The 23530-nt window shown below is 47.3% G+C and overlaps 1 protein-coding gene across 2 annotated transcripts in view; it reads right to left on the minus strand.

The window, feature by feature from the left end:
* LOC138669868 (peptide methionine sulfoxide reductase MsrA-like) overlaps nt 1–23530 on the minus strand; it is a 110802-nt gene that overhangs the window by 15563 nt on the left and 71709 nt on the right. For both annotated transcript variants that reach the window (XM_069756701.1, XM_069756700.1), the window contains one exon: nt 2341–2445. In XM_069756701.1, the coding sequence (XP_069612802.1) occupies nt 2341–2445 (105 nt within the window). The remainder of the gene's footprint in view (nt 1–2340; nt 2446–23530) is intronic.

Here is a 23530-nt window from a genome sequence, read left to right on the forward strand (position 1 = left end):
CGACCTCGTCATCATCATCCTGTGTGTTCTCACACCCATCGTCCTCAGAGCCAACCTCTTCCTGCCCCGACCGAAAAGTCAAGTTTTCATTCCAATCAGGTATCTCAGTCTCATCATCATCTTCCTCCTTGTCTCCACCAACAGGAGTTACAGTTTGGGAACGAGGGTCTACATTATGCTGAGAACCTTCTTCATCTGGGCCTGGATCCGACTCACAAAGATTCTGAGCATCAGTGCAGATCATTTCCTCGTCTGGATTCACAGAAGCTCTGGAGCAGACCTCTGATTCCCAGGCTACAGTATGCGTAAACAGCTCTACAGACTCAACCATGTGTGTTAGCCCATGCTCAGACGGGCAGCTGGAGACTTGGGAGCTGTGAGGAAGCATGTGCGATTGGGGTGACAACTCTGAGGACTAGAGTAGTTGTGATGTTGAAGTTGACATGGAGGAGAGCCCACTTGAACGAGCACTTGATATCCGTCCAAGCACCTGCTGTTTTTGTGCCTCATCTGGAATTTTTGGCGATGCTTGTAGCGATGGTCGTAAGAAAGGGATCATATCAGATTGTCCACGAAAAGAAGTAAACATCTTACTTTGGCTGGAAGATGGTCTTTCTTCTGCAGATGTTACTGTTGCTTTACCACCTACCCCACGGACACAACCTTTTTTTCCCTTTCCAACACGCCTATTCCCCTTTCCTCCAGCAGCAGGCCTTTTGCCACTCATTTTAGTGCTTAACTAATTGGCAAATCTGTATCTGTAGTTGTTGGCACAACAACAAATAGCTGAAAACCGAGCAGAACTGCGTGGCCAAACTGTGGTACTAGGCCCAAAACTAATAACTGGATTCGATGCAGTGAAAATTGAGATACACAGGCAGTATAGTTTGTTTCACAGGCGGGCTACTCTGCTGACATGCAGACACTGCTCCTAGGCCCTAAACTAATAACTGGATTAGATGCAGTGAAAATAGAGATACACAGGCGGTATAGTTTGTTTCACAGGCAGGCTACTCTGCTGACGTGCAGACACTGAGGCCCTAAACTATTAACTGGATTAGATGCAGTGAAAATAGAGATATACAGGCGGTATAGTTTGTTTCACAGGCGGGCTACTCTGCTGACGTGCAGACACTGCTCCTAGGCCCTAAACTAATAACTGGATTAGATGCAGTGAAAATAGAGATACACAGGCGGTATAGTTTGTTTCACAGGCGGGCTACTCTGCTGACGTGCAGACACTGCTCCTAGGCCCTAAACTAATAACTGGATTAGATGCAGAGAAAATAGAGATACACAGGTGGTGTAGATCACAATTCCACCTACGGCTGATGCGGGCACATGTCAGTTGTATATATCAGCTGACATGTGCCTGGAAAGGTGCTGGCTCAGCGCCGGAGTCAGACATTGGCGTACTATTACGCCCAAGTTCGGAAAGAAGTTACATGGTATATTCACCATTCACTCTTATATTCAGACAGTTTATATAAAAAGATGTAAATATATTGTATTACTTATCTGGTAGTTAACATGTATTGTACTTCAGAGCTGTATTCATAATTCTGCTGGTGTTTACTGGAAACCATCAACACGCTTTTAGGATGAGCACAGTTCAGGATGAGAAGGTTAGAGACAGTTTCATTTTCCTGAATCAGCAAAATTGTGGACACAACACTGAATATTAACACAGGCTGTAACTCATAGTATTAGTAAAGGCATATATCATACTGTATGTACAATGTTACTCAATTTCTTATGTAGGTTAATTCTTTAATGTTTTATTAGAAATTGTGTTCTAAGGTGATCATAAACTTTGACCGAATTGTATTTGAGATGATATCTGCTCCCCAGCTTTAGGCTATGTGCACATGTTGCAGATTCGTGTGCGGATTTTTCCGCATTGTTTTTGCAAAATCCGCAGGTAAAACGCACTGCGGATTACCTGCGGAGTTACCGCGGATTTCCTGCAGTTTTTGTGTGGATTCCACCTGCGGTTTTACACCTGTGGATTCCTGTTGTGGAGCAGGTGTAAACAGCTGCGGAATCCGCACAAAGAATTGACATGCTGCGGAATAGACAATGCAGCGTTTCCATGCGTTTTTTCCTCAGCATATGCACTACGGATTTCGTTATCCATACGCTTACATGGTACTGTACAACGCATGGAAAACTGCTGTGAATCCGCAGGGCCAATCCACTGCAGATCCGCAGCAAAATCCGCAACGTGTGCACATAGCCTTTGGGCTCCCACATATTCCAAGTATATAAAATATGAAATATCTATTTATTATAAAATATTCCTCTATGTTTTAGAAAACCACGTATTAATACATATCATACCGTCTGTTGGGTTGTGATTTTCCCAGAAGAATTTCAGCAATGATTTATAACTAATCACTTTCGGGTCATATACAACTCGGACGACTTCAATGTGTGCAGTAAGACCTATAAAAAAAAGTACAAATACAATAAAAAATACAGCTAGCAGTGAAATGTTCATTTTGTAGGAAATACTAGGCTAGTACTACATTTGCATTGGAGGCTGCATTGCAAATACCGGTATTTTGCAGAAAGAAATAGGGCAGCTTGCTATGCTTTTTGTCCAGTAAAATAACGGCTTCCCTAAGGGTATGTGCACACGATGCGGATTTTGCTGCGGATTTGCAGCGTTTCCGCAGCTGCGTGTCCGCAGCAGTTTCCCATGCGTTTACAGTTCATTGTAAACCTATGGGAAACCAAAAACGCTGTGCACGTGCTGCGGAAAAAAACGCGTGGAAACGCAGCGGTTTACAATCTGCAGCATGTCACTTCTTTCTGCGGATCAACTGCCCCTATGGGAACCCGCAATTGTAAAACCGCAGTGAAAACTGCAGAAAAACCGCGGTAAATCTGCGGTAAATCCGCAGCGGTTTTCCACTGCGGATTTACCAAATCTGCTGCAGAAAAATCCGCAGGGTCCAATTTAACGTGTGCACATAGCCTAATGGAAACTAAACGGACCCCATAAAGGTGGTTGGAGCTCATCTAGAGCCATTGTTATCTGTCATTGAATGGATGTTTTTTTTTGCAGGAGTTCTGAAAGTTCCAAAAACTGTTGCGCAAGCCATGAAGATACATTTACAGTTTTATGACCCCATAGCCATGTAGCCATAAAACAAGGGAATAAAACCCTATAGCCATGTGGCCATAAAACATTTAGAAACTGTGGACATTATTTGTAACATGCCACTGTTACATTTCATGAAAATGTGATTTTATGTGTTGTGTACACCTGCATGATGTAGAAAGCCTTAACGGAGGTCCAGTCACCGTTACCCCCCAAGGGTGTGCCTAGGTGCCCTAGCGCTGTGGACCCGGAAGCCGAAGATCCTGAAGCCAGACGTACATGCTCCTCTCCTGAGCTCTCCATCCGTTGGTCCCCGGGTAAGTCAGACGGCCGACTGCCGTCCTGTGACACCCCATCCGAAGGTGCAGGGTCCCTTGCTGCTGACGCCGCCGCTGTGAAGATGCCTGAGCCAGCATAACGCTGCCCGTGCTGGGAAGTGCTCCTATCTGCAGCTGTGACATGGCCAGACCCCCTGGATGGACTCAGCCCCTGCCTGCGCTGGCTAGAGGAAGTCAGCCCTCCAGCTCCCTGCCCCGTCCCAGGCAGAGCGCTGCTGACAGGGCCGACAGAACGCCGCCCGTTAGATGCCACACGCCGAGAGGCCTGGGAATAAGGCCCCCACCTCTTGGAAGCGCCCGCTCCTCTGCGCCAGGCTCACCTGACCTGGCACAGCCCGCCGCTCCTGGTCCTGACACCTGGTGAGTTACACGCGCCGAGGAGGAGGCCGACTCCCCCTGCTGCAGGCCCCGCCGTGCTGCCGGATTCCTCCCAGCTCTGCCGCGGGCCGCTGCTGCACCGTCGCTCGCGTCTCCTGCTGGAGGGTCCTTAGAGGGGCTCCTGATATGGTGCCGGGTCTGAGGGGTGACGTCTGGGCTCAAGCGCGCCGGAGGCCTGGACCTCCGCGGCCGGCGTCCCTCTGCAGGTACCTGGGCTAGTCCCGTCACCGCACCGTTCAGAAGGCTGCTTATGGACTGCTGCAGCCATTTGGTGCCCTGTGTGCTGGCCTGTTCGCGCAGTCTCTGCAATAAGGCCTCCACGTCCATCACTGGGGATTTCAGCCACCGCCGGACCAGCAGGTGAGCGTGGCAGTTGCTGAGGTGAAATTGTCGGTTTCTTATCCAAATCACCCCCTCAGTAAGCTCCCCCGCTTGCTCCTCCCTGCCTCATCCAAACCCCGGCCCCCCCCCCCCTGTCCAAATTCAAAAGTACACAGCCCAAGCAAACTATTTAACCCTGACTTGCCCTTGCCCACCCTGAGGCTCTGCCATTGCCCGTGACCCCGTCATGCTGGCCTCCCTTGAGGGCCAGGGGCCCAGTACAGCCTTTCCTGGACTCACGTATACCAGGATGTGAAAAAGCATATCCGCAGAGGAGCGTCTTCTCCTTACCTTACGGTATGTATTCAACATCTTCACATACTGTATGTTGATGATGGTTTTTTTGCAGGGTTTTTTGCTAGCAGCTTTTTTAAAATATATGTATTACTTTGGAGAAAACCAAAAATATGTATTTTTAATGCTCTACTTATGTACACTAGGTAAATAACATAGTAACATAGTAACATAGTTAGTAAGGCCGAAAAAAGACATTTGTCCATCCAGTTCAGCCTATATTCCATCATAATAAATACCCAGATCTACGTCCTTCTACAGAACCTAATAATTGTATGATACAATATTGTTCTGCTCCAGGAAGACATCCAGGCCTCTCTTGAACCCCTCGACTGAGTTCGCCATCACCACTTCCTCAGGCAAGCAATTCCAGATTCTCACTGCCCTAACAGTAAAGAATCCTCTTCTATGTTGGTGGAAAAACCTTCTCTCCTCCAGACGCAAAGAATGCCCCCTTGTGCCCGTCACCTTCCTTGGTATAAACAGATCCTCAGCGAGATATTTGTATTGTCCCCTTATATACTTATACATGGTTATTAGATCGCCCCTCAGTCGTCTTTTTTCTAGACTAAATAATCCTAATTTCGCTAATCTATCTGGGTATTGTAGTTCTCCCATCCCCTTTATTAATTTTGTTGCCCTCCTTTGTACTCTCTCTAGTTCCATTATATCCTTCCTGAGCACCGGTGCCCAAAGCTGGACACAGTACTCCATGTGCGGTCTAACTAGGGATTTGTACAGAGGCAGTATAATGCTCTCATCATGTGTATCCAGACCTCTTTTAATGCACCCCATGATCCTGTTTGCCTTGGCAGCTGCTGCCTGGCACTGGCTGCTCCAGGTAAGTTTATCATTAACTAGGATCCCCAAGTCCTTCTCCCTGTCAGATTTACCCAGTGGTTTCCCGTTCAGTGTGTAATGGTGATATTGATTCCCTCTTCCCATGTGTATAACCTTACATTTATCATTGTTAAACCTCATCTGCCACCTTTCAGCCCAAGTTTTCAACTTATCCAGATCCATCTGTAGCAGAATACTATCTTCTCTTGTATTAACTGCTTTACATAGTTTTGTATCATCTGCAAATATCGATATTTTACTGTGTAAACCTTCTACCAGATCATTAATGAATATGTTGAAGAGAACAGGTCCCAATACTGACCCCTGCGGTACCCCACTGGTCACAGCGACCCAGTTAGAGACTATACCATTTATAACCACCCTCTGCTTTCTATCACTAAGCCAGTTACTAACCCATTTACACACATTTTCCCCCAGACCAAGCATTCTCATTTTGTGTACCAACCTCTTGTGCGGCACGGTATCAAACGCTTTGGAAAAATCGAGATATACCACGTCCAATGACTCACCGTGGTCCAGCCTATAGCTTACCTCTTCATAAAAACTGATTAGATTGGTTTGACAGGAGCGATTTCTCATAAACCCATGCTGATATGGAGTTAAACAGTTATTCTCATTGAGATAATCCAGAATAACATCCCTCAGAAACCCTTCAAATATTTTACCAACAATAGAGGTTAGACTTACTGGCCTATAATTTCCAGGTTCACTTTTAGAGCCCTTTTTGAATATTGGCACCACATTTGCTATGCGCCAGTCCTGCGGAACAGACCCTGTCGCTATAGAGTCACTAAAAATAAGAAATAATGGTTTATCTATTACATTACTTAGTTCTCTTAGTACTCGTGGGTGTATGCCATCCGGACCCGGAGATTTATCTATTTTAATCTTATTTAGCCGGTTTCGCACCTCTTCTTGGGTTAGATTAGTGACCCTTAATATAGGGTTTTCATTGTTTCTTGGGATTTCACCTAGCATTTCATTTTCCACCGTGAATACCGTGGAGAAGAAGGTGTTTAATATGTTAGCTTTTTCCTCGTCATCTACAACCATTCTTTCCTCACTATTTTTTAAGGGGCCTACATTTTCAGTTTTTATTCTTTTACTATTGATATAGTTGAAGAACAGTTTGGGATTAGTTTTACTCTCCTTAGCAATGTGCTTCTCTGTTTCCTTTTTGGCAGCTTTAATTAGTTTTTTAGATAAAGTATTTTTCTCCCTATAGTTTTTTAGAGCTTCAATGGTGCCATCCTGCTTTAGTAGTGCAAATGCTTTCTTTTTACTGTTAATTGCCTGTCTTACTTCTTTGTTTAGCCACATTGGTTTTTTCCTATTTCTAGTCCTTTTATTCCCACAAGGTATAAACCGCTTACACTGCCTATTTCTGATATTCCTGTGTTTTTTAGTAAACAATATACTTGCGCTTTCTCATGTTTTATCAAAACTATTGTTACATAATTAATATGATTTTTGATGTCCTTTCAGCTTCCTGTCAACTGGATTGTCTTATGCGGGACTACACCTGGAGTTTCTCATTGGTCGCTCCACGATTTCTGGCATTGTTCGCTCAACATGTATTGAAATATGGGCAAAACTACATGATGTTGTCATGCCTGAGCCAAAAATGGCCGATTAGCTCAAAATAGCCCGTGGGTTCAATGACACTTGTGACTTCCCACACTGCATTGGAGCCCTGGATGGGAAACATATCAGGGTGCATAAGCCGCCGAACTCTGGGTCCCAATTCTACAATTATAAGCAGTTTTTCTCTGTAGTTCTGTTAGCTGTAGTTGACAGTAACTACAGGTTTATAACTGTAGACATTGGGGCCTATGGGCGAACAGGAGACTCAAGGGTCTTCAATTCGTCCACTATGGGTCGGCGGCTACGTGAAAACCAGTTAGACCTCCCACCACCACAACAACTCCCAGCCTCCAATGCTGAAGCAGTGCCATATGTTCTTGTGGGAGATGAGGCCTTCCAATTGACAAGGAATGTCATGAGGCCTTATCCCAGGTGCAACCTGGATCACCGGCGGCGTGTTTTTAATTTGAGGCTTTCCAGGGCGCGTAGACTGGTGGAGTGTGCCTTTGGGATTCTGTGTGCCAAATGGCGTCTCCTCTAGTCTGCCATTCAGCTGAGTGAAGCTACTATTAATAAAGTAATTAAAGCGTGTGTTATTTTGCACAATTTTACTAGACTTCATGATTGCCCATCATCTGTTATTGGTGAAGAAATGTTGCCCAATGAGAGTGAATGCAAGTAGAGGAGCTGCGGAGACACCATCACGTGTTTCTCAACGCAGGCAGTGAATAGCCAGGCCTTTCCCCGGGATGGAACAACCAAGGGAAGGGCAGCATCCAATAAAGGAAAACCACCTATGCCAAGCATGGTATCCATCCACAGACAGCTGTTTCGGGGGTTTTGCCCCTCATCAGTGTGGAGTAGGAAACTGGCTATCAGGAGCAGTGCCTAGTAGAAAGTCTATAAAGGCACGGATGATTGACCTCGTGGAGACCAAAACATCCAACACCGCGGAGACACCATCACGTGTTTCTCAACGCAGTGATCCAGAACACTGCCCCCAAATATGCAAATGCAAGTAGAGGAGCTGCGGAGACACCATCACGTGTTTCTCAACGCAGGCAGTGAATAGCCAGGCCTTTCCCCGGGAAGGAATAACCAAGGGAAGGGCAGCATCCAATAAAGGAAAACATCCAATAAAGGAAAACCACCTATGCCAAGCATGGTATCCATCCACAGACAGCTGTTTCGGGGTTTTGGCCCCTCATCAGTGTGGCGTAGGAAACTGGCTATCAGGAGCAGTGCCTAGTAGAAAGTCTATAAAGGCACGGATGATTGACCTCGTGGAGACCAAAACATCCAACACCGCGGAGACACCATCACGTGTTTCTCAACGCAGTGATCCAGAACACTGCCCCCAAATATGCAAATGCAAGTAGCCAATGAGAGTAGGCCTACACCACATGGCCCTCCTCCACGCTGTCCCCTTTCTGGAATAAAAGTGAGAGATATTTTCACAAATTATTTTGTTTCTCCTCAGGGTGCTACTGCCTGGCAAGATAATACTGTTTCTCAGTTGTGATTTCCTTATTTTAAAAATATATTATCAACATAAAATATTTTATGCCTACAGAAACTGTACTCTGTGTGTTGTATTTACGGTACTTAATCACCAGATGTTTATGAACAGAGCATATGTGTGTGATGTAAGAATGATTGTCCCACAAACGTCAATTGGCTTTTGACAACATTTTTTACTTATTGCAAAAGACTTGGTCTTAACTTTAAACCATATTTGCTTCATATGGTTTTTTTTTTTTGGTTTTTTTTTAAACCACAACAGAACAAAGTTCAATTACAGCACAAAGTTAAACAAAACATGGTTATGCTGCAAAAAGATAAACAAAAATAACTTTGGCTTACAGATTTCTGTAAGTTGGTGGAGGTGATGGCGGCTGCTCAGGGTCCTGCTCAGGTGGCCTTTGTTGGGCCAATTGTCCTTCACCCTGTGTGGATGCTGTGTGTGGCGTTTCCAAATACAGGCCTTGCTCATATTGGCCAGTTGGGTATTGGCCATAAGGGAATTGTCTCTGCCCCTCATGCTGCTGAACATATTGGTTGGATTCATAGGCACCCCCAGTATGGCCATGTCGTCCAAACCCAGGTTGCAACTAGCCTACAGCACTGGGTCTGGAAAAGTGGCCATATTGGGAAGGTTGGTTGTAGGCTGCCATATGGTACGGTGCTGGCCTTGGTTGATTTTGGGTGGGGGGGGTTGAAGTTAAGGCACACGTGGAGGAGGTGCTTCAAATCCTGATTGACCATGCACCTGTTGAGGATGTGGAAGGCGCAAGAGGTTATGTGGTGAAAGCTGCCTTCTCTCAATAAATTCCAAAACCTCATAGGGGTCATTTGGGGAGGTGCATAAATCAATCAGGATTTGAATACACCCTCTCACACGTAGCCTCACCTCACGGGGAAGGGGATGAAGGTATCGGGCAGGGCTGCGAGCAAAGGCCTCCTCTCCATCATCCGTGGCTGCCCTGGCCAAATAATTGAGGACCCCAGCGTCCACATCCCTCCTACTGGCTTACAGCTCTCTCCTTCTGCGGCCTCTGCGTAAAGGCCCAGCTGCCTGTGGGGAGGACACCAGTGGGACAGTAGGGCTGCTGCTGTGACCATGCTCTTCCTGGGTTCAAGGATCAGGTGCTGCTGAGGGTGGTGGTGCTGCATCTTGGACACTTGCTGCTGTCTCTTGTGATGCAGAAGCCGATGGTCCAGGAAGGATGGAGGTAGAAGAGGCCAAAGATGGGCCTGCCACCTCTTCTTCAACACCAACGGGATCGATGACAGCCTCCGACTCCGACCCAGTCTCCCTCTTAGTGAGGTTGGACTTTTTTCTGTTATTAAGCAATAAACCAAAACAAAAAAATTAATAGTTGAGTCAATTGCTAACATAAGTTTATTATACATCTGTGACCTCGTCTCCCGGTAATTACCTACACACAACCTGCGATCCTCACAAGATCTCCTTCTCTATTCCGCTTTTATCTCCTCTTCCCACAATCGTATACAAGATTTATCTCGTGTATGACCCCTACTCTGGAACCCTCTACCACAACACATCAGACTCTTGCATACCATTGAAACCTTCAAAAAGAGCCTGAAGACCCACCTCTTCCGACAAGCCTATAACCTGCAGTAACCACCGATCGACCAAACCGCTGCACGACCAGCTCTATCCTCACCCACTGTATCCTCACCCATCCCTTGTAGATTGTGAGACTTCACAGGCAGGGTCCTCTCTCCTCCTGTACCAGTTATGACTTGAATTGTTTAAGATTATTGTACTTGTTTTTATTATGTATACCCCTCCTTACATGTAAAGCGCCATGGAATAAATGGTGCGATAACAATCAAAAATAATAATAACAATAATAATATTAATAAGAATTGTGTTGTGATGTTTTTACTTACGGTCTTAGATCCATACTGGGATCCAAAAAAGTCGATCGTAGTATATGTACTTTCGCTTTTTCGGTGGAGCTGCTGACCCACTTCTTGCCCGCTGCTGCCTTTCCCGGCAATATTGGTCTCTGATGCTGTGCCATCGTGTCATAACATCTTCCACTGCAATGACATGGCAAAAAATATTCTATAAGCTCATTCTGCACATTGGTTAAAACAGTTGGCATTGATTGATCATATTTTAACGATGCAAAAAAAATGCCTTCTTAAATGAATTTCCTAAAGTTTAAAATGCTTAAAAACAAAAAAACATTATAGACAATAAAATGAAACAACACAAGGCCAGGGTCTACTCCCCTCTGTACCAGTCTGGCGTTAACAAAAATAGTACCCAACGCAACATCTATATTATGTATGTACGTAAACACTTTCTCATGTTCAGCATCTTTGTTTTTGTCCAAAAATTTAAAAACAAATACCAGACTAAGCCCCCCAAAAATCGGCATGAAATCATGTAGGTCAAGCATTTTTCAATGTTAATTAATGTCGCAACATGAGTGTACTTACAAAGTTGTGTCTGCTCCGCACGTGTGCGTTGGTCAAAATCTGGGAATAGTCCTCCAAGCTGCCTCTTTCCTGGCCCAGTTGGAGTAGTTTGGATCCCGCTGGTCCCAGATTTCTGGCCTTTCTTGGACCAGGATGAGGAGCATATCCACGTTAATGATGGATGCCATGCTGCTTGCAACTCCGTGGAGGCGAGCGCCAGACTTCCGGGATGTCTGTCTGGCTTTTTCAGCTAATTAGCATGTGTGAGCTTCCTGATTGAGGGTTTGGCACATTTCCTGGAACCTGGAGATGTCTGGCGTATTTCTCGCAAGTCACACTGCTGGTCCGTGTGTAATCCGCATTTTTCGCTCCCCCATTGACTTTCATTGGTGGATTTTTTGCGCAATACTCTGACAAACGCAGCATGCTGCGATTTTCTAGGGCCGTACAAGACCGTATAATACGGATCCGTAAAATACGGCAGATACGAGCTGGGCCATAGAGAATCATTGTACAGTATGCAATCCATATTTTCTGCGCCTCTCATACGTCCGTAAAACTCGCTAGTGTGACGCCGGCCTTAGGATTGTCATGCTACAAGGTTTCAATTTATAATTACAGGGTGCGTCCAGGTTTGAGATGAAAGTCTGTAGTCTCTCTGTGACTGCACTCTGTGACTGTAGACTTCTGAATTCTCCCAGCGCATTCATTGCACACTTTTAGGATTCTCCCTTGGCGGTGGGCAAGAGTGGACGGTCATGTGAGCACAAACATGCTATTTGTATACTTCTGGCTACATTTTGACTAGACTTGTGCACGCTCGCTGAATTCATTTTCATTGTATGAGGCAACGCATGTGTAGTTGGCACGTGATTGCATGCAGTGACAGATTATAATGAGGTCAATCTGGGCGGTAGCCCAGGGCAAATTGACCACCGCCATCAGGGCATTACTGCCCTGACTGGTGTATGGGCACGGTGGGCAGAGGGGGCCCCATCTCATCTGCTCAACGGGCCCCTACCGGCGCTGCGGCAGTTTAACGATATTGACGTGCTGGCGCGCGCCCGCACGCCAATAGTTAACAGCCGCCAGCCGCATGTCGCCGGAGTCTGATTTCATTGTCAGTCGCCGGCGAGTGTGCGCTGCTGGAGGGAGCTTCGCCGCTGGAGCGCAGACAGGTGAGGAGAACTTGTTTTTGTTTGTTTTTTTATTGCAAACGGCAATCCAGGGGGCCCAGGCCAGAATGCTTGACACTGGGGGCAGAGATGCTGCAAACACTGTGGGCAATATGCTGGACACACTAGGGGCAATATGCTGGACACACTAGGGGCAATATGCTGGACACACTGGGGGCAATATGCTGGACACACTGGGGCAGAATGCTGGACACATTGGGGGCAATATGCTGGACACACAGGGCAATATGCTGGACACACTGGGGCAATATGCTGGACACACTGGGGCAGAATACTGGACACACTTGGGGCAATATGTTGGACACACTGGGGGCAAAATGCTGGACACACTGGGGCAGAATGCTGGACACACTGGGGCAGAATGCTGGACACATTGGGGGCAATATGCTGGACACACGGGGCAATATGCTGGACACACTGGGGCAATATGCTGGACACACTGGGGCAGAATACTGGACACACTTGGGGCAATATGTTGGACACACTGGGGGCAATATCCTGGACACACTGGGGGCAGGATGCTGGACACACTGGGGGCAATATGCTGGACACACTGAGGGCAGAATGCTGCACACTGGGGGCATGATGCTGGACACACTGGGGGCAGGATGCTGGACACACTGGGGGCAGAATGCTGGACACACTGGGGCAATATGCTGGACACACTGGGGCAAAATGCTGGACACACTGGGGGCAATATGCTAGACACACTGGGGCAGAATGCTGGACACACTGGGGGCAATATGCTGGACACACTAGGGCAGAATGCTGGACACACTGGGGGCAGGATGCTGGACACACTGGGGGCAGAATACTGGACACACTGGGGGCAGAATACTGGACACACTGGGGGCAGGATGCTGGACACACTGGGGGAAGGATGCTGGACACACTGGGGCAGAATGCTGGACATACTGGGGGCAATATGCTGGACACACTGGGGCAGAATGCTGGACACACTGGGGGCAATATGCTGGACACACTGGGGCAGAATGCTGGACACACTGGGGGCAATATGCTGGACACACTGGGGCAGAATGCTGGACACACTGGGGGCAATATGCTGGACACACTGGGCCAGAATGCTGGACACACTGGGGGCAGTATGCTGGACACACTTGGGGCAATATGCTGGACACACTGGGGGAAGAATGCTGGACACACTGGGGGCAGAATGCTGGACACACTGGGGGCAAAATGCTGGACACACTGGGGGCAATATGCTGGACACACTGGGGGCAATATGCTGGAGACACTGGGGGCAATATGTTGGACACAATGGGGGCAATATGCTGGAGACACTGGGGGCTGAATGCTGGACACTCTGGGGGCAATATGCTGGACACACTGGGGCAGAATTCTGGACACACTGGGGGCAATATGCTGGACACACTGGGGGCAATATGCTGGACACACTGGGGCAGAATGCTGGACACACTGGGGGTAGTATGCTGGACACACTGGGGCAATATGCTGGACACACTGGGGGCAATATGCTGGACACACTGGGGCAGAATGCTGGACACACTGGGGGCAGTATGCTGGACACACTGGGGGCAATATGCTGGACATACTGGGGGCAGAATGCTGGACACACTGGGGGCAATATGCTGGACACACTGGGGGCAATATGCTGGACACACTGGGGGCAATATGCTGGACACACTGGGGCAGAATGCTGGACACACTGAGGGCAGTATGCTGGACACACTTGGGGCAATATGCTGGACACACTGGGGGAAGAATGCTGGACACACTGGGGGCAGAATGCTGGACACACTGGGGGCAATATGCTGGACACACTGGGGGCAATATGCTGGACACACTGGGGGCAATATGCTGGAGACACTGGGGGCAATATGCTGGACACAATGGGGGCAATATGCTGGAAACACTGGGGGCTGAATGCTGGACACTCTGGGGGCAATGTGCTGGACACACTGGGGCAGAATGCTGGACACACTGGGGGCAATATGCTGGACACACTGGGGGCAGAATGCTGGACACACTGGGGGCAGTATGCTGAACACACTGGGGCAATATGCTGGACACACTGGGGGCAATATGCTGGACACACTGGGGCAGAATGCTGGACACACTGGGGGCAGTATGCTGGACACACTGGGGGCAATATGCTGGACATACTGGGGGCAGAATGCTGGACACACTTGGGGCAATATGCTGGACACACTGGAGGCAGAATGCTGGACACACTGGGGGCAGGATGCTGGACACACTGGGGGCAGAATGCTGGACACAGTGGGGGCAATATGCTGGACACACTGGGGCAGAATTTTGGACACACTGGGGGCAATATGCTGGACACACTAGGGGCAGGACTGGAGACATGAGCAGAATGTAGATATGGGGCATGATTGGAGACACGGGGCAGAATGAAAGACATGGGGCAGGATTGGAGACAGATCATGCAGGATCATGGGGCAGGATGGATACGATGGAGACAGATGGGGCAGGATGGGGAGATCATATGGATGGGAGAACATAAGGCTGGAGCCAGGAATGAGATACACGGGGCCAGGATGGGGGATATTATTACCATAGGGGCTAATTAAGGGATATTATTACTGCGGTGATGTATTTATTTTATTTTATTGAGGACACTGTTTTAAATGAGGGGGGCTGTCCTGTTACTGTGTAGAGTGACACTATGTTGCCTCTTTTTCTTTACGTGGTGTAATGTAGAAGTTGGGAAAAATTAAGTAATGTGTTCTGCAAGTGGAGCTCGAGATAACTGTGTTATTTCCTGCAGAGACGAGTCCTGGCTGGATGAAGTGATGGCGATCTGTGCTGGATAGAAGATGAAGGACTTCACCTAGAGACGTCACTGGTGAGTCAGTATAACCTATACACTGACACTATACACTGTATACTATATACAAAGCTCCTGTGTATAATGTCACCGGTGATCACTGTATTACCTCTACACAGACACTACATACTAAGTACAGATCTCCTGTGAATACTGGCACTTATGGTGATAGTATTGTGTTTTTTTGTTTTTTTTCTAACTGAAGGGTAAATTGACTAGATCAATGGATGTTTGACAGGTTATAGTTTCACACAGCAACTATTTTTCTGGAATAATCTGGTTCAGGTATATGATGACCCCTGTCGCATGACCCCGTCACATGACCCCATCACATGACCCCATCACATGACCGGGGGGCCCATAGTGTCTGAACAGCTCAGGGCCCTGGCTACCCTTAATCCTCCCCTGATCGCATGTATGTAAATTGCTGACACCAGAGAATCCTGAAAGCCTGCAGTGCGCTCTGTGAGAATTCAGAAGCCTGCAGTCACATAGAATGGCTGCAGGCTCATCACAAACTCGGACAACCTCTTTAATTCTCCTAACATAAATAAAAATATGAAAGTTATTTTTGCTTCCTTTTATTAGTGCATCCAGACAAAAAATAACTAGTGAACGTTTTCGGTCCCGCAAAGGACCTTTATCAGACAATTCTTTGACATGAACTGGATGTGGAAGCAATACAGGAAGAATTGGAGAGCATTAAACTTATGGCAGCCTGCTGCAACGGGTAAATAGTTGGGTGGTAGGACACCACTCAAAAGGAGAAAAAGTGCTGGGGTCTGAAACAACAGGGTTGCAGGAGCAAAGCCTGTGTCCGGATCAAGGGTGAAGGAGCGCACAGGCTTCACTTGCTGGAGCGCACAGGCTTCCGGGTTCGGCCTTCTGCGGGCCTCTGGATCGCTGAACACCGCTTGGAGCACGCCGTTCCTCATGGGGACCTGCTCTTGGACCCGGGAAGGAGGAGGGGAATATGTTCACCTGCACTGGGGGCAGGGTTTATTACTATATAAACCTGCCTGAAGACACCTCCAGGTAAGACTGATCCCTGTCAGTATGGACGGCGCTTCCTGTCCTTCATCTGCAGAGCCCAGCGCTGCCCCAGCTCATGTAAGTTCATTGCGGGGTGGGTCCGAGGCCAGGGCTAGTGGAGGGGGTCCCTTCTTACACCACTCTCCCTCTTTTTGCAGGGAGACAAGTCTGCCCAGAAAGCCCCGGCCAAATGTGCCATCTGCAGTTTGAAGCTTCCATCTCTATAGGAGAAGAAGCTTTGTCAGGGGTGCACGGATAAAGTTGTCAGAGCTGAGCAGCCCTCTCTCATTTAAGAAATCTGTGCCCTGGTTAAGCATGAGGTCTAGTCCTCTCTAGCCACCTTCAATCCTCCTCCCCCGCCACCTCTGTTGCTGGGTCCATCTCCTTTTAAAAATGGAAAATTCTAATTCTGGCTCTGAGTCTGAACACTTATTATTCTTCCTCTTCAGAGAAGTGGGGAGAATCTTCATCATCTAAGTCTACGGAGGCAATGAATATATTTTTTTCTCTTCTGATTATATAGAAGAGCTAGTAACTGCTGTACGTAACACAATGGGGTTACAGGAGGAATCAGTTCCTCAGTATATACAAGTTGAAATGTTTGGAGGATTAAAGTCGGAGAGACAGATGGGTTTCCCGGTACATAGAAGCATCCTGGATCTAATAAGGAATGGGCGCTCCCAGAGAAACATCTAACTACCCCCTCAGAACTGAAACATAGGTTTCCCTTAGAAGGGGTTTCTCCTACATGGGACGTACCTAAAGTGGATATACAGGTGGCGGATTCCTCACAGCTGAAGGATCCAATGGACAGGAAAATAGAAAGCTTGTTGAGGAAATCATGGGAAACATCCACCTCGGGGTTAAGATCCAACATTGCCTCCACCTGTGTTGAGTCAATAAGGATTGATGCTAGATCCTTTCTCCAATCTAATTCTGCTCGACGAGCCCTCTGGCTCAAGATGTGGAGCGGAGATGTCACCTCCAAAATTAAGCTATGCTCAATTCCCTTTAAAGGTGATTATGTCTTTGGTCCCGCTCAGGATAAAATTCTGGAAAAAGCCACGGATAGAAAAAACGCCCTTCCTGAGCAAAAACCTATCAGGAAGCATTTTTTTTGTGCCTCCCAATCTTATACTTCCCAGTCGAGAGGTAAAGGAAAAACTGGGAGATGGAGCTATGCCAAGGGGAAGGGAAAAAATATCCTCGTTCCCCAGCAGCAGCAGCCCCAGCAGGACAAACAATGACTCCATTCCGGTGGGGGGGAGGCTCGCAAATTTCTTCCACCATTGGTGGGCCATTACTAATTGTCAGTGGGTACTCAATGTCATCCGAGAGGGCCTCCTTATAGAGTTCATATCTTCCCCCCCTCAGAATCTGAGCATTACCTCCTCAACATGCCATCAATGATGATGGCAGGCCTTGGAAATCTCTTAAAATCAAACGCAATCTCCCCAGTACCCCCCGAGAAATGGGGTACAGGTCATTACTCTCGTATTTTCCTGGTAAAGAAACCATCGGGGGAGGCACGAGTCATAATAAATCTAAAAGACCTCAATCATCACATTCTATATCGCAGATTCAAAATGGAATCAGTGAAATCCACTATTCCCCCGATTTTTTCATGGCAACCATCGACCTAAAAGATGCGTACTTCCATGTGCCGATTCACCCTTGACACTAAAAATATCTCAGGTTCGCAATACAGTACAACCAGCAGGTAAAGCACTTTCGGCATTTTCTCAGCGCTGAGAGTCTTCTCCAGGATAATGGTGGTGTTGTATATCTGGGGACAGGGAATCTGTATTGTACCTTACTTTGGCGATCTATTAATAATAGCCCCCTTGGCTCAGACTCTCAGCGATCATGTTTCAAGGACTATCGATATTCTCAGAACCCTAGGATGGCTCCCAAATCTGAAGAAGTTCCAGTGCCAACCTTCCAAATCAAGGAAGTTTCTGGTGGTTCTATTAGACTCTGTTAAACAGAAGTCTTTTCTCCCAGAAGATCATCGCCGGGCTATAATGAGGAAAATTACAGATTTCAGAGAAGAAAGATCTCCGACTCTTCGGAAAGCCATGTTGGTTCTAGGCTCCATGACAGCCTGCATACAATCAGTGTCCTGGGCACAGGCCCACTCCAGAACCCTTCAAGCCCACATCCTCGGAAACTGGGATGGAAATCCGGGCTCTCTAAAAAGAGAGTGCACACTTCGGGGCATCCCTGGCAGGGTGGTTGAACTCCAAAAATATCCGCAGGGGCGGGAGCTGGTCACAATCCCCCTGGTGATGATTACAACCGATGCCAGCAAACGAGGCAGGGGGGCCATGATATCACATACTTCTTTCCAGGGACACTGGAATCAGACAACGAGCACCAGGTCCTCCAACTTCAGGGAACTCAAGGCAGTGGAGGAAGCCCTCCTGGCTGCAGGCGACCTAATAGCCGGAAATCATATCAAAGTTTATTCAGACAACACAACTACAGTTGCTCACCTCAGACATCAGGGGAGCTCAAAATTCAACAGCCTAAGAGGCATCTCAGACCGAATATTCTGTTGGGCCAAAAAGCACCTTCTCTCCTTGACAGCCGTCCATTTAAAGGGGTCCTCCAATCTACAGGGGGATTTCCTGAGTCGCCAAGACATTCAACGGGGGAATGGAGCCTGAACAGAAGTCTTCAAAATGCTGGTGGACAGATGGGGGCCTACCAGAAATCGATTTGTTTGCCTCAGAACAAAACACACAGGTCCAGGCTTTCTTTTCTCTGAATCCCAGGGACAACTCCAGAGGAGTGGATGCCTTGGCCCAGCCATGGAGTTTCCGATTAGCCTATGCTTTCCCGCCAATCCAAATACTGGTGAAAACCCTTCAGAAGATCTGGGAGGATCAGGTTCCGACCATACTAGTAGCTCCAGTATGGCCGAAAAGAAGCTGGTTCAACCTCATCATCAAGCAACAGATAGACGGACCAGTCCACCTGCAAGTAGAAGCCGATCTTCTTCTTCAGGGGCCCCTTCAACATCAAAACCCTCCAAAGTTGAACCTAGCTGCCTGGTTACTGAGGCTCAGGTCTTGAGAGCTAAGGGGCTGTCGGATGCCGTAATTGCTACTTTGCAAAGATCCAGGAAGCCAGTTACTAATGCGATCTATAATAAAGTCTGGAAAAAAATTTCTTCTTTCTACCTACTTAGTCCAGATCCACTTCACCCAAATATTTTGCAAATATTGGACTTCCTTCAGTGGGGGTTAGAGTTAGGCCTTTGACCCAGCACGCTGAAGGTTCAAGTTTCTGCTCTCGGCACTGTTTTTGACCAGGACCTAGCCAACCACCGCTGGATCAGAAGATGCATGATATTGGCTCACAGATCACTTCCCAGGAAACAACCCATTGTGCCTTCATGGGACCTAAATCTAGTCCTTAAGGGACTCACACAAACGCTGTTCTGTCCTCACTAGCTGAGGCAGGCTCATACGTAGCTATACAGTCAGCTAAACCGCTATACCGGGGTCCAATAAGGAGACTGTGGTTGAGTCTGTGCTTTATTAAACATAGTGGTATATTGATGCGGTGAAACTGTGAACAATGATATACATAGAATCAGTGCATGGTATAGAACAGATACATACTACACATGATATACATTATGCATAACATTTAGAAAGCTAGTAACTGAACTAGGAGTACAACTGGTTAAACTAGGCTACTATAGAGCAGAAATATCTACAGAAAGCATAAAGACATACCGGCAATGCAATCGCAAGGGGGATGAAGTGAAGCGTCTTTCCTTGAAGGCAAACTGAAGAAAGTGAAAGGAAAAATGGAGGGAAATAGAGGCTGAGCTACCATAATGCATTGCAAAGGAGGAGGAGAATCAGACATGGATAATACAAACACAGAAGATTGAACTGCCAACATAACTCTGGCCGCTAGAGGGAGCCAAAGCATCACAAACAAATAAAGGTATGAATATCCATACTGAGAAACCTGCAATTATGCAAAGAGATAATCAGGGTAACAATATTAGATGGCGGAGGCAGAACACTCCCCGTCTGGCATCAACGGATGTCAATACTCCTTTCTTCCGAAGGCAACAATAGGACCAGTTCAGATACCGGTCTGGAAAATGTCTTAGGCTCATTCCCTTTGGTCATCCTTAGCTCAACTTTGCAGACATTGCCGTCCTTGCTCGGGAACGTTGCGGTAACTAGACCAAGTGGCCACTGGTTCCGGTGAATCTGACAGTCTTTCACAAGAACAAGGTCACCTATGTTCAGATTAGGTTTAGTAGATTGCCACTTCGTACGTGGCTGCAGGGTAGACAAATATTGTTTGCGCCACCTGTCCTAGAAAGTATTTGCAAGACTTTGTACCTGTCTCCATTGGCGCTTGTAGAGGTCCTTAGCGTCGAATCCTCCTGGAGGGGCACTGGACAGTCCTGTTTTCTGGGTAAGTAGAGTAGCTGGAGTCAATAACAAGAGCTCCTCAGGGTCGTTAGAAACTGGAACCAGGGGTCTTGCATTGATTATAGCTGCAGCTTCAGCCATGAAGGTGATTAGGCTTTTGTGGGTAAGCCTCGCTGCTCCTTTACATTTTTCCATGTCAAGAGTTCTGGTGGTCCTGAATGAGCGAGCTATATGAGTCAGGCAGGTAATGGCTCGAGTAAGTGACTTCCAACTTGAGAATCTGTCGAACCTGCAAGATCCAAGCTGGATAACAGAGGTCATTGTATGTAGTGTAGACACCTGAGGGCGGATTTCAGCATCTGAGTCCTCTCCTACTAGTTCAAAGGTGTCCGGAAAACATTCCTCAATGTACAATAGTTTTGGTCCAGAGAGCCACGTTGTGCTTCCTAGTCGACTTGCGTCAACTGCTCTAGTTGCATGATCCGCTGGATTCTAATCTGTGAGTATGTAATGCCACTGTTTGGATGAACTGATCTCCTGATTCGTAGCACTCTGTTATTGGCATAAACGTAGAATCGCCTGGTTTCGTTGTGGATATATCCCAGGACTACTTTGCTGTCTGAGTAGAACTTTGCCTGTGTCAGGTCGATATCCATTTCGGATGCGATGAACTCCGCTAACTCAACGGCTAAGACTGCGGCACAAAGCTCTAACCTGGGTATAGTGTGCTCTGGTTGTGGTGCGAGTTTAGCCTTTCCCATTATGAAACCAATGTGGCACTGACATTTAGAGTCTACAGTTCTGAGGTAGGCAACAGCGGCAATTGCTTTGACAGAAGCATCTGCAAATACGTAGTCTTTGTCTTTGTATTTCAGTAGATGGCACAGGGGTGTATGGTCTCGGCACATGCAGGTTGGAGAGTGCCGCTAACGAGTTCTTCCACTCTTCCCACTGGATCCTCTTATCAGGTGGCAGAGGTGCATCCCAGTCAGATGTTTCCCTAGTTAAGTCTCTTAGTAGGGCCTTGCCTTGTATAGTAACAGGAGCTGCGAAACCCAAGGGATCGTACAGACTATTGATGGTAGACAGGATGCCTCTATGTGTGAAAGGCCTTTCTTCCTGGCTGACCTGAAAGGTGAAAGTGTCTGATCCAGGTCTCTGAGACCATTACATAGGTCCTGAGAAGGGAATGCTTCCATGAGTTCTTGGCTGTTTGAGGCTATTTTATGAAGTCTAAGGTTCGAGCAGGCAAGCATGTCCTGGGCTCTCCTGAGAAGACTGATGGCAGTATCATTTGAAGGCATGGCTTTTAGACAGTCGTCGACATAAAAGTCCTTTTCTATGAATTGTCTGACATCTGCTCCGTATTCTGCTTCTCCTTCCTGAGCCGACCTTTTGAGTCCGTAAATGGCGACTGCAGGTGAAGGACTGTTGCCAAAGATGTGCACTCTCATGCGATACTCTGTGACTTCTTTAGTAGGATCATTGTCTCTGTACCAGAAGAGTCTTAGGAAGTTCCTGTCTCTCTCTCTCACAAGGAAACAATGGAACATTTGCTGGATGTCAGCGATGAAGGCAATGGAATCCTTACGGAAGTGCATAAGTACACCCAGTAGTTTGTTATTGAGGTCTGGTCCTGTCAGCAGAACGTCATTCAGGGAGACATCATTAAATTTAGCACTGGAATCAAACACGACTCTGATCTGGCCTGGTTTCTTAGGGTGGTATACTCCGAACATGGGTAGGAACCAGCATTCTTCAGAGTCTTTGAGAGTGGGAGCTAGTTCTGCGTGACAGTTTTCAAAAATCTTTGACATGAAGGAGAAAAAGTGATCTTTCATCTCTGGTTTCTTTTGCAGATTACGTTTGAGAGAGGAGAAACGTTGTAATGCCTGATTTCTGTTGTTCGGTAGACGTGGTCTGTGGGTTTTGAAGGGAAGAGGTGCGACCCAGCTGTTGGTCTCATCTTTAAGGAGTCCCTTGTCCATTACCTCTAAGAACAACTTGTCCTCTGCCGACATTGCCACTTGGTTGCCCTGTTTAGTTCTCTGGAAGACTGTGCACCCTAACTGATCCTCATAGCTTCCCGACACTATATTGCTGTCGTGAGTAAAGTCTATTAAATGATCAGGTAGTTGGATGCTGTGTGGCAGTTCCCTGACATGGAACTCATTGTTACAAGGTTGAAACAGAGATGGACGTCCTTTCTCCAATGTATTTGTCAGCATGCTTTTCACAGAAAATGGGGCGTGCATGCGTCCCAAGCATACGTTGCCAATTATGACCCATCCTAGGTCTAGCCTTTGGGCATAGGGAGCATTGTGGAGTCCATTGATATGACGTCTCACTTTATGAACCTGCAGGATATCTCTCCCCAACAGCAGAATTATCTGGGCCTGATGGTCGAGTTCCGGTATAAGGTGTGCTATTCGTTTTAAGTGAGCGTGATGGATTGCTACATCTGGGGTAGGGATTTCAGATCTGTTGTCTGGGATCTGGTTACATTCGATGATCGTAGGTAGCGGTAGGCAGAATTGTCCATCTAAAGACTCGATTTGGTAGTCAGTAGCTTTCCTGCCTGCTGTTGTCACAGTACCTGCACACGTCTTTAAGGAGTAGGGAGTGCTTGGCCCTTTGATGTTGAATAGGTCAAAGAACGTTGATCTAGCCAAGGATCGATTACTTTGATCATCCAAGATAGCATACAGTCTTACAGCTTGGTCTCTATGGCCCTTCGGGTATACTCTGACGAGGCATATTTTTGAACAGGACCTACTGTCTATTGTCCCTTTGCAGACTTCTGTACACTGTGAAGTGATCTCTGGCGTAGCTGTATCAGTGTTCCTTTCCTCCCCGTCCCGCCATGCTCACTGTCAGCTGGCATATTTTGTGTACTCCATGGAGCTGGGCCAGGGTGTAGAGCGGTGTTATGGTCTGTGGTGCCACATTCTGTGCATTTTACACTGACCTTGCAATCCTTGGCGAGATGAGTTGTGGACGAGTAGCACTTGTAGCAGATACCGTTTTCTTTCAGGAAGCTTCTGTGATCTGGCATAGATTTTCCTCTGAAGGCTCTGCATTTCAGGAGAGGATGAGGCTTCTGATGAATTGGGCACTGCTTGTCAGGGTCCTGCACCTTTGTCTCTGATTGGGAGCAGCCAGCAGACCTG

Source organism: Ranitomeya imitator, chromosome 3, assembly GCF_032444005.1.
Source record: "Ranitomeya imitator isolate aRanImi1 chromosome 3, aRanImi1.pri, whole genome shotgun sequence".
In the NCBI taxonomy this organism is placed as follows: domain Eukaryota; kingdom Metazoa; phylum Chordata; class Amphibia; order Anura; family Dendrobatidae; genus Ranitomeya; species Ranitomeya imitator.